Source organism: Rhyacophila brunnea, unplaced genomic scaffold, assembly GCF_057557595.1.
Source record: "Rhyacophila brunnea isolate RB1 unplaced genomic scaffold, BYU_Rbru_1.0 scaffold_3, whole genome shotgun sequence".
In the NCBI taxonomy this organism is placed as follows: Eukaryota; Metazoa; Arthropoda; class Insecta; order Trichoptera; family Rhyacophilidae; genus Rhyacophila; species Rhyacophila brunnea.
Genome location: NW_028232965.1, coordinates 24841795 through 24853477, shown reverse-complemented (window position 1 = coordinate 24853477; position 11683 = coordinate 24841795). Strand labels below are relative to the sequence as shown.

Below are 11683 nucleotides of genomic sequence, written 5' to 3'. Positions count from 1 at the left end.
AGATTTCCACTTCATCCATGTCTTGGTAGCCAGTGCCCATCTCCTGACATTCAGTGGAGGTACGCTGAGTTCCGCTTGTAGCACGTGAATGGGCGTTGTCCTGATAAATCCTCCACATATTCTTAATGCTTTGGACTGGATTCGTTCTAGCCTCACCGAATGAGTTTCGGCAGCGGAGTGTAAAACATGCTCCCGTAATCTAATCGGCTTCTAATGAGTGCCGTGTATAACCTTCTCCCAGCTAACTTCTACCTGGTTCCTTGAGCCATATCATAATGAAGACAAATGGGTCCCAAACTCCCTACATAAAAAATAGACGCGCGGGTATGACCAGTAAATAAAAAGGGAGACATGACCAACGACAAGAAAAAGGAAAATAAATTAGTAGAATATAACCTCACGCGAAGAAGAAATAGTAAACCCTATCTCGAGGACTTCAAAGTCAACATGAATAATAAGAGCTTTATTGGTAGGTAGGTAAAACTCCTTTCATTGTTCTTATTTCATTTTCAAAACCCGACTTTCAACATTTTAAAAACATTTTTTTTTTGTAATAAAATAATGACGGCTACAATAATTACTGTTGTTCAATAAGTTTATCAGTTAAAATTCATATTTTTATTTATACGATTTTAAAACTTAGTACCGTAAAATTCTTCTTCATCACAACTAGGTGTTATTGTATGAATAACTGCCCACCAAAAATCATAATAAAAATATGTAACCCGATTGCACAACTATTTTTGAATTTATTATGTGAATTGAAAAATAGACGGAGAAATTATAATTCATAATACGGTGTTTTTATAATATTATATGTCTTATTATTCTCATAATTGTTTTAATGTAGGTACCTCTTTTGTATGAGCTACTTTGATAACTTTTGTTAAAGGTTACAATACTCGGAAACACTCAAAATAAATTAACAAAACAGGATTTTATTCGAAACAGATAATAATATAATATTATCGTGAACAACCATTAATGCAAATGACAACAATTAAGCCATAGACAAGTGAACACTGAACTGTCAAATCCGTCAAACCAAAATATTCAAAAAATAAAATTATAATAATGCTAGTCTTAATTAGGTGACGGCTGCGTGGCAGCAAATAATAACATTTTTTAAATATATATATATATACACACGTTTACTTTAGCTGAGGATTACCAAACACGATTAGCCACAGGCATGGCGTATATGACCTGATTTTTTAAATAACAATTTAAGGATGACGAGAATCGACTATCGATATATGCCGCTGATGAGCCGAACTTCGTAAGTAACGCCTTAAGTTTCTTAAAATTATAATATAATGGTTTATATAAAACCGGAGATAATTAATTGTAGTGTTATTGGAATCTGTGGACTTCAATAATTTATTATTTTGTTGTGTATGTAGGTATACCTTGTTGTAGTAAATTTACATTTCAAAACTCGGAACAACTATATTATTCACAATCTTACCTCACATAGTAATTATCTTAAGAATAAATAAATTAAGAGGTAATTAGTAACACCTACGCAATATTTGATAAAATAGTTGTGTTGTATTACTTATATATTATATATTTTTGTTAACCTAAGAATATGTTAGTTTCTTTTAGATTTGACTGAAACACGTCTCAAAGAGCTAAAAAATGCTCTCGAATTTGGTTTCGGACTAAAGAAAAAGATTCCCGACATTGATTCTAGACGGATTTTTTTATTATAGCGTAGGTGGTTTTTTTTTGGCTGCAGGAGCTAAAAATCTGTCGAATCGCACTAATTCACAAAAAATATTCCTGTAATACTTTAAAGAAAAATCAATAAACCAATCTTGCATGCGAGAATTTTAATTATCGATAATCGGAAAAATCAAATTATTAGCTCTTTACATATGAACTATTAATAATTGTATATGGGTACCTACATAGGTATCTTTTTTTTTTCGACCATGTCCGATCCTAATATGATCATATGGGCCTCCACAGAGTAGAGGTTTGTATTAACAGATTTTGTTTTTTACGAGAAATGGATGTCAGCCACTTGCTCAACCTATTAGGTCCATACCCTGACAGACACAAATTGAAAAACAATATGTGTACTTGCCAGACCCAGGATTCGAACCTAGGACCCACGGCGTTATAGTCCAACGCTTAAGCCGCGCGGCCACCGTGGGTGCCATAGGTATACCTATCTGCTATTATTTTTACTAACTACAGTTGCATGGGACAGGGACACTGAAATGAATATGAGGGACTGGGGATTAAATGAATACAAGTGACATAAAATTTTTAATTAACAAGTTATGAGAAGTTTTCTCACCATTATTAACATAGGTATTTCTATGTGAAACAGGATTCAAAGATGTAGATAACTGGTTTATATGAAAAATTTTTCAAACATTGGATTACACTCCTAAGACTTCTGTCTATAATGTTATTATTTTCATACTTGTCTTCTTTCAAACACAATATTAAAGGACATAAAGAAATTTTAACATAATATGGAATATTGTAATAAGTGGTCTTGGAATATTTTAAGAACAAGCAAGACCCTATTTTTTAAATGTTGAAAACAGTTAGTTACCTATGTAAAATCTACAATCACACCTATTTAGCATTGAAATCGATTTACTCAAGTTGGTCACCTATTAAAATTGTGTTGATTAATTATTCCTCTGCACCCTATTTTATAAAATATGTTCGTGATTGCCACATAATATTTGTTAAGTATTAGGGTGTTAGGTAAACTTATAATAACTTAACTGCTTAACTTTACGACATACTTTGCAGGTTAGTAGGTAATTATAATACATATTGTGCTCGTTATCGATTATTACTTTCAATGTTGTTTTTATATCCGGAAATAATTATTTATTTTATCTTAAATCTCCTATACCACAGGGCACAGGCAACTAACTAATGGACCAATTATTATTGTTATGTGAAGTACATATAAGACTATTACATAACAAAAAACATCACTTCCATTGTGTTTGTTATTCAGTTATTTCGTATATTTTATTAATCCGAGGGAAAAACCTATTAAAATGATGATTTGGTAATATTATGTTAGTTTTTCTTTAAAATCACTATCCTCACTGAATAAAAAAAAACACTCACGTCAAATGTTAAGACTTGAGACATGTTTTGTCCCAAGTATCATCAATGATTGATATAGAATTGAGACACAGAACATTGAGGGTAACTTTACCTATCACTCACAAACCCAAGTATACCTAACGAAAATGTTATGGACGCAGATTCTCCAAAAGTGTCTCAAGTAAGATAATTTTACGGTGGGTAATCTGATGGCTGAGCGGCTAACGCGTCGGCTTATAATGTCGCAGGTCCCAGGTTTAAATGTTGGGTCTGGGAAATACACATATTGTTTTTCAATGTTTGTTTCCCATTCATCTATTTCTAGTAAAACGAAAATCTGAGTAATAAGGTAGGTAAGTATATAAAGTAGGTAATCAAAGTAATACCTACTTTGATTTAAAGTACAAAAGCCGATAGCCAATGTAGCTCAATTTTGAAAATCGCTTGAGAGAGTATTATAAGAGCTATTTTAGTTAAAATTTGTCGCAATGAAGTACGGCGCCTTTAGCATTGTGGTTAATGTGCACGGGCGCGAAACATAAGAGATGCAGGTTCGATTCCTTACTTCTTCTTACTCGTCTTACTTTTTTCTCAAAAAGATTTTTTCTATTGGTTATAGGCAATAACTTTTCTCAGAAGTGTTTTCAAAATTATGTATGTTCAAAAGTACCATATTTTCTACTAAATTATCTAAAAATAATAAGGTAGCACTAACTTTATATTTAACACAAAAACAATAAATTTGAGCAACACGTGTTCGCAGTTTTTAAATTACTGTTGTCATCAAATCAATATTTACCGGCGACGTTTACAAAAAATACTTAATTCAGCCGTAAAAATTCTATCTTACTCTAACGCATATTGCGGTGATATAAGCATGCCGAATGCTTTCTCACTCGCACTTATGGTTCGTTTTTGTTCAGGTCTTGGTTGTACTGTTTTATTATGATACCTACCGTAACCTACCCAAGTGCTATCTTTATAAAGTTATTACTTTGCATTAGAAAGTGTAAGATCCAATAATTATCGTAAACTTCATTAATGTTTCTCATTGGATTAGAAATGGTGTAGCCGGAAATAATTCACTTCTCATGAAGGTGATTCCATATTGATAGTATTAGGTACTTGCACAGCGTGTGCTCTTCGTAAATTTTCAACACTATGAAAACAATGTACCGTAGGGTTGATTGCTACCTAATTTTATTTACATCAGCTTCAATTTACAGCCATTCAAGATGCAATCGAAGCGTGTACTTTTCAGTTTTATTAGCTGAGGCAGATTTGTACGTAATGCCTTCAATATGTTATATTATTATGTAGGGTTTTTGTATTTTAAAATATCTCCACCTTATTCAAAATTCAAATACAGAAAATGGAGTCATTATACACCGCAAAATAGTTTGTAATATGTCAATGGCGTCGTAGCTGGACTCATATTCTTTACAGTTAATAAATTTAAAAAAAGGGTAAGCTTGGGTACTTTGTGTGTTATAACAATATCATATAAAATACCGTTGGTCCCCCGTTTTATACTATATTGAATATATCATTAAATGCACGTACCTACATGAATCGTGTAAACACTGTAAACGGTGACATTAAAACATTTATTTTGAGTTATTTTTGTCTTCCGGAACATTGTGGGATGTAAACTGATAGTTACGCCACTGATGGCTATTGGCGTCATCTCAACTATTGACTACCAATACGATCCAATGCATCGGACTAATAATAGTTATATACAAATCAAGTTTGTCTACATGACCGTGATGGCTAAGGGATGTTTTCAATTTTCTAGTAGGTACTGCAGTCTTCAATAATACGTCTGAAGTTCCCAAATTATAATGTGATACAAATAAACGTAAATGACTATAAGTTCAGAATATTAAAACCGTGTCTTAAAAGGTGAAGTATTAAACGCATTTAAAAAATATTTAACCCATAACATATTGTATTTAAAGTATGCATGGATATTGAAATATCTCTAAATTAGGTAATACATTATAATAAATTAATGTAATATTTCGGCGCATGTAGATACAAAGCGCAAGCGCATTACATATTTTATATGAGGAGAATGAAACTCAATACTTACGCATATATATATCTAAACAGCAAACCGCCTCTACCTGTTCATAGTGCTTATACAATATATCTACCCATTCTTACCTGTTGAATCGATTCAGTTGATACCCATCGCAGTGCCGAGAGGAGGTATAATCGCACATACAATTTATTCGTACGTCAAATTGCTGTGCCGTACGATTTCTAATACTCAGTTAAAAGTGTGTCTCCAGTTAAAAACAGTCGAGACAAAGAAGTTTCTTAATGAAATCCAAGACTGAGAATACATAAATTCGCGTCAGTTCATCCTATCAAAATATTCTTTCCATATGTTAGCGAAAGAGCGTTTCTATCCCAATATTATTGTGTAAAATGTAGTAATACACTTAACAAGTGGTTATTTTATTTGACGGCGCGGTTTGTTTTTGTGCCACTTAATCTATTAATCGGTCGTTAATACTTCTCTCGTGATGGATGAGTCCAGTTCCCAGGTGTCTCGTGAAATAAAAAATCAAGCATCCGTCAATTACAATACGACAGACAAAAATGAATTTAATCTGAGGTAAGTAAGTCGTGAACTCTCGCAGTTATGTTATATTATTCTAGTATTGCATGCCATACACGCTCTTGTGATTTTAAAATTTAAACCTTGGTTAATGTGATTATAATATTAGAAACTGTTGATTGTAATTAACTCTGCCGCTTCCTTAAAATGTTAGCTCGCAAATTTGTTTGTTTACTAACTTCCATATGGTAATTTTAAGAACCGAGGGAATTGCTCGGTAAATGGTAGAATTATCAACCAATTGATTAATAAACATCATACAGATGGTTAATACATAACTATTATTTATTATTATCAAGATTGTGACAATCTAACTCTAACATATGTTATTTATGATATTCATAATCCATTTTCCGCCCTTCGAAAAGTTCATCTCCTAAAATAAACCAATGCTTATATTAATTAGATTTTCTATGACTGCATACTATTATAAAATTTTGCTCGGATCACATAGATAATAAAATTTAAATGATAAATATTCGTCACATATTATTAATAGGTATATAAATAAGAGAAATAAGCATTCCAGTTAAAGAATCATCAGCCCTTGCGCCCTGTAATATATTCTAGGGAATCTATATCCGGGTTAGCAGATTTTAATTTTTAATTCAGAATATGACTAGCCTATCCCTATTTTAGAATAAATTACCTCGTAGTTATATTATATTGTACTTTAAAATCGATAGGGGTAAGAAATAAAAATTCTAACAAGGAGGTTGCTCCATCCCCATATTATCGAGGATTTTTCCAGCGAATAATGATTTCACTTTCACTTTTTCGGTACCTTTAATATTTCTTTTATTTCTACCTATACAATGGGACTATACAAGGGTACCCAACCTTTTTGAGGTTGGGGGCTACTTTTTATTTTAATTTTGATGGCGATCGACTTCTAATAAGAATCATATAAGTATCTTTGTTGTTGCTGTTTTTAGTTCCTCAAAGTTAAAAAGATTCATTTTAAAAGGCAAAATATCGTTAAATAACCGCAACAACAAAATACTTAATTTTAATATTATCGTATTTCTTATGGATTTGAGAAAACAAGGAAGAATAGAAAAATCTTCACGCAATTTTTCATTAATTTAAATATATTTTAATAATATGTATAATAAGTGATATATTTGACATTGTGTATCTTTGGAAATCTTCAAATAGTTCGACTTATATTTTTTACTTGTTGCAAAACAGTCATCAAGGTGGTCATCCGGCAAAATTAATGTGTTCGATATCTGGATTTAATAAATTTCATATGAGAAAATGAAGATTCACATAAAAATATAGATAGGTACCTATATACTTTCAAAATATGATAAAATTTAAAGATAAGCGTTCTTTAAATATGAGTATTTTTCTGGATTCAGTACTTTCCATATATCATGACGTGTCAACATAACGTCATTGTCAACTGCAATTCGAAATTCCCCACATCTACTGGAATGCTCATGGCTTGAGCTAGACTGTACATTTTATGAAGCTCAATAAAATCAGTAAACCTTTTATAAAATTGATCAAATATTTCTTCTAATTTAGTGATATAATCTTCGCAAATATAAGAATCTTCGTTTTTACCCCAATGTCATCTTTCAAATTAACAAAAAAAAATGAATAAAGTTCTATTTTCCTAGTTTTGATAATTTCATTTTGAACGAATTGACTGACGATATCATAATCAGTGATGGTTCTTGATTTTCCTTGTATTTCAGAATTTGTCTCATTCAATTCATTCAAGATAGTTTTAAAACCCATGGTTGTATATTTTAAATATAAAATTCATTATTATTTTCAAAATTTACAATGGTAATTGGGATCGACTAAATTTTGCTTCAAGATCGATTGGTTGAGAGGAACCCTTGCTATACATACTTAAATAATATAATATGCATCCATTTGGGGGCAGGTAACCAATATCACACAGGTTCTCAAACTTATTTCGACCCTCGCCCACTTTGAGATTTTAAGAAAATCTGGTATCCCCCATATTTTTTAACTAACACCTTAACTTTAACCAAAACGCCATTTTGGTCAACTTCCGGAGATGCCAGATTCGTGAAATAAAAAGCGGGAACGAGACTAGTGCATGCGCAAGCGATTCTAGTTTTTTTCGTATATATATACGGGTCTCCAAGCATTCAAGCCTAAAATTGCATCTCAAGAATTTCGGATAGGGATGGGATCGCCGCGATCGACCGAAAATTTTTGTATGAAAAAAAATATCGGAAATCACAGACAATTTTATTTAGTTAACTTAACCATGGACTACGTACATGAAATATAAAGCTGCATCCACATTATTACATGCGTAAGCGACTATAATTTAACCGTCTATACGGGAATCCAAGTATTCGAGTAATTCTTGCACCTCCCGCCATGCCAGACCTGCAACGCGTAGATCGCTTTTGTAGCACCGCTGCAGGCTGGGGGGAGGGACGGCCACGACGACGGAACCTTTGAAGCTGCGCCACAAGGGTACGAAGTGTCGCAGTCATTAATAGACTAATACAATTAATAGAATACAAAGTTTCATAACATTTCAAACAAAAAATAAAATAGTGTAGAGGAATATGAGATACATTTAAATATGTGTTATAGTCTATATGAACGGTGGGTCTGAGTATACGTCATGATAATATGATGGACGCATTTTCTCTTCTGATTCGTCTACCGTAGACGATAGTGTACAGTGTAGACGACAAGTCATGGTGCCAGCCCCGGAAGTGGTTGTAGCTCCCACTCATCTCAGAAACTTGGTACTTCAAGGGAACCGCGCGCACGCCTCAGTGTCGTATGGATAATCTTTTGTAATTCATCTACCTGAGACGATAGTATACACGACAAGTCATGGTGCAAGCCCCGGCAAAGGTCGTGGGTCCCACTCCTCACCCTGCTAATTTGGTATTTGAAAGGCACGGTGTGCACGCACTTATTTTCATACGCGTACTATTATGATATACCTACACACGCTCAGTGACGTCCCGTGGGGGTAGGCAGATTGAGCATCGCTTGAAGGCGGCAGTTACTCGAAGGGCGGCAAATCGAGGAGAATCATTTGTATAATTATATAGAAATAACTACATAGACTTAGTAATATAGAAAATATTCTTCCATTAAAAAATTCAGCTCACTGGTTGGAAACAAAATGTATTAATTATCATAAAAGGTTTAACGGGGCTGTAATTTTTTTATCGGGTTCGCGATGTCTAGTTTACTTCCGTAGCCCTTCGACGTCCTTCCGACGACGTGCATTAGAAATTCGAAACTAAAGATGCACCCCCTACCGCTTCTGGTCCACGATTTTAGTCTGTATCGATGATTATCGATTTAATAATGCCTAAATCTTTGCGATCTCATGCTAAAAATATCATTACAAATTTTGCCAAGTTTTGTGAAGAAGAAAAGCGACATGTATCGCCCTTGATTCCCCAAGACAGAGCAAAGGCAAGGGGGAAATATTTTTGAACTTAATTTTGTATGTTTTAGTATTGTATACCTATATTTTGTTAGCAATGTACCCATACAATACATTTCTTAGATATTGGAGTCATGAAAAGATGATAAAAAATACTGTATAAAATAATGGGGCGACATTTTGGCACTGCCTAGGGGCGGCATTTTGTCTAGGGACGTCACTGCACACACTGACTTTTGTTATGTGTTAAGTAGGTATATATTATTTGATAAGATTATTATTCTTCTTCTTCGTCGAGATCTCATGGCTGAGAATCGTGACTCGGATGATTTTGCCGTCGGGCAGTAGCCTTATCCGCGGCTCGGCTCTACCCCTCTCGACATGCAGCGCCATTCAGAGCCGGTTTCAGTGGAAAATCCACGCGGCACTCTTCATTTATTTTCATCCATCCATATTGCTCTTACTTGTCCTCTTCGGCTTAACCCTGATCAAATATCACGTGTTTATTCCGAGTTGATACAAATAATAATATAGAACAGTGTATCCCTAATCTTACAACACGTTAGGTGAAGTCGAGTCCTATTGGCATAGAGTGGGTTTGATATAAAACGATTATTTGTGTCGAAGGTGGTTGTTGTCTAAAACGTGACGTCACACAATAAATAAAATTAATATAAACTCACATTTTTTGAGAATAAAATATTTCTTCAGATTATTGTCAAATAATTTGTTCAATAGAGTTAAAAAATGTGTCGTAATAGACAGGGCGGTAAAAGATCTTGTGACGAAGTTGCGATGGAGAGTTGGAATACTGAAAACCGCGTGACGTCATCTGTGGACGACCCCTTCAGAGAAACAATTTTTACTGTCATAATCCACTTTTAACGACGGAGTATGAGTTTTTTCTTTTTTGCACGACTTCTGTTCTGCCATTGGAATAATTTCCTTTCCAATATTCAGGTTTAAGGTTTTTTTTCGTCCTTCAACTGCAAAATACCTTTTCCCATTTTCAAGGTTACAGTATTTCCAACAACAAAATACAATAAACACGTAAATCGTAATCGCCGATAAGTTAACCATTTTTACACAAAAAAATGTATCGCGTAATCACGTACTACCAAGAAGTACGTAGGTATAGCATACTATTTTAAAAGGGTCCTCAAAAATGCGTTTTCACTGTGGGCGTACACAACACTATCATCAGAATTTAAACCTGAAAAGAGCTGGCAATGAAAAATAATAAGATTAATTAACTATTTATTCAATGAATAATTGACAAGATTTAAAAATGCAACACTATTTTGTTGAACATACATAATTTGAAAACATTTCTGAGAAATATATATAATACATATATAAGTAATAGAAAAAATCTTTTTGAAAAAAATACGACACCCAGCAGGATTCGAACCTGCGCCCTTCGGGAATCGTGCCCACGTGCACTGACCACTTTGCTATACATTTCTTAGCTAATGGCGGGAAATTAAAGTTATTTTATATTATTATTTTACAATATTCTGAAGCTTTCTAATAAACTTTAGAGAAAATTTTAACCCTTACGTTAACCTTTATCAACAGCCCTTATTGCAATAACTCGTTTTATAAGTTAATACTGGACTCGAATACGGGGTATCAACCGTACATAATAATAATTATTGACCTACATCATTATTATTTTTATGTAATCATAAACTAATAAAAGTTTAATTGCAATTTATTGTATAATAATTGAAATATTATGAAAGTTACATTCTATTAAAATGTCATCAGTCTAGGAAATACTAATAAGTATACACCAGGCATGTCCAACGCATCGATCGCACCATAAGGAATTGAGTCGTGAAAATGTAAAAATCGTGTGCGTTCAGTTGTAATATAATTAGCCATTCCTCTTTTTATTTCATTGATTCGTATTGCACCATTCGCGCCCTGCCTCAGGACTGATAGAGGAAGAATATGTGAAACCCCGCGCTTTAAACCGAGGTGTAGTTTTACCTTATCGTCGCGCAGTAAAGACTGCACAGTACGATAATAGTTTGACGATTAGTGCAATATGTGAAAACTTCTTTTGACTTCACCAAAACTAGTAATTTTCCCGACGAATTGGACAATGAGTAGGTATATCTTCGTGATTATGAAAGACTTAATTTGTAAACACCTCAGTGTCTTCAGCCAAATATCATACGTTTGTTTAAGTTGAAGAATGACTACCTACGAGTGAGTGTGGTAAATCACAGCCAGTGACGTCCCGTGGGGGTAGGCAGATTGAGCGTCGCTTGGGGGCGGCAGATACTCGAAGGGCGGCAAATCGAGGAGAATCATTTGGTATTATATAGAAATAGCTACCTAAACTTAGTTATATTATAACCAGAGCTTTGGAGATGTTTTGTTCCGGATGCTTTTTTTTATTATTACCCAGTCGGTACTCGCAGCCATTTTAGTATGATGTCACCACGCTCCACTAGAGATTTTTTTATTTTATTTTTGACTGGTCGGTTTCGTATACAAATGCTAATAAACTTGGCGCCTATACACATTATGAATATTTTTATAAATGT

General features: G+C 33.6%; 1 protein-coding gene across 2 annotated transcripts in view; it reads left to right on the top strand.

The window, feature by feature from the left end:
• The first annotated feature begins 1035 nt into the window (after window positions 1-1035).
• MFS9 (major facilitator superfamily transporter 9) overlaps window positions 1036-11683 on the top strand; it is a 32843-nt gene continuing 22195 nt past the window's right edge. Inside the window, exon 1 of one of the 2 annotated variants that reach the window (XM_085952176.1) lies at window positions 1036-1279. In XM_085952176.1, the coding sequence (XP_085808302.1) occupies window positions 1233-1279 (47 nt within the window). In that variant the 5' untranslated portion in view covers window positions 1036-1232. Of the gene's footprint in view, window positions 1280-5264; window positions 5714-11683 lie in introns of those variants that run through there. The other variant, XM_085952175.1, reaches the window with a different exon arrangement.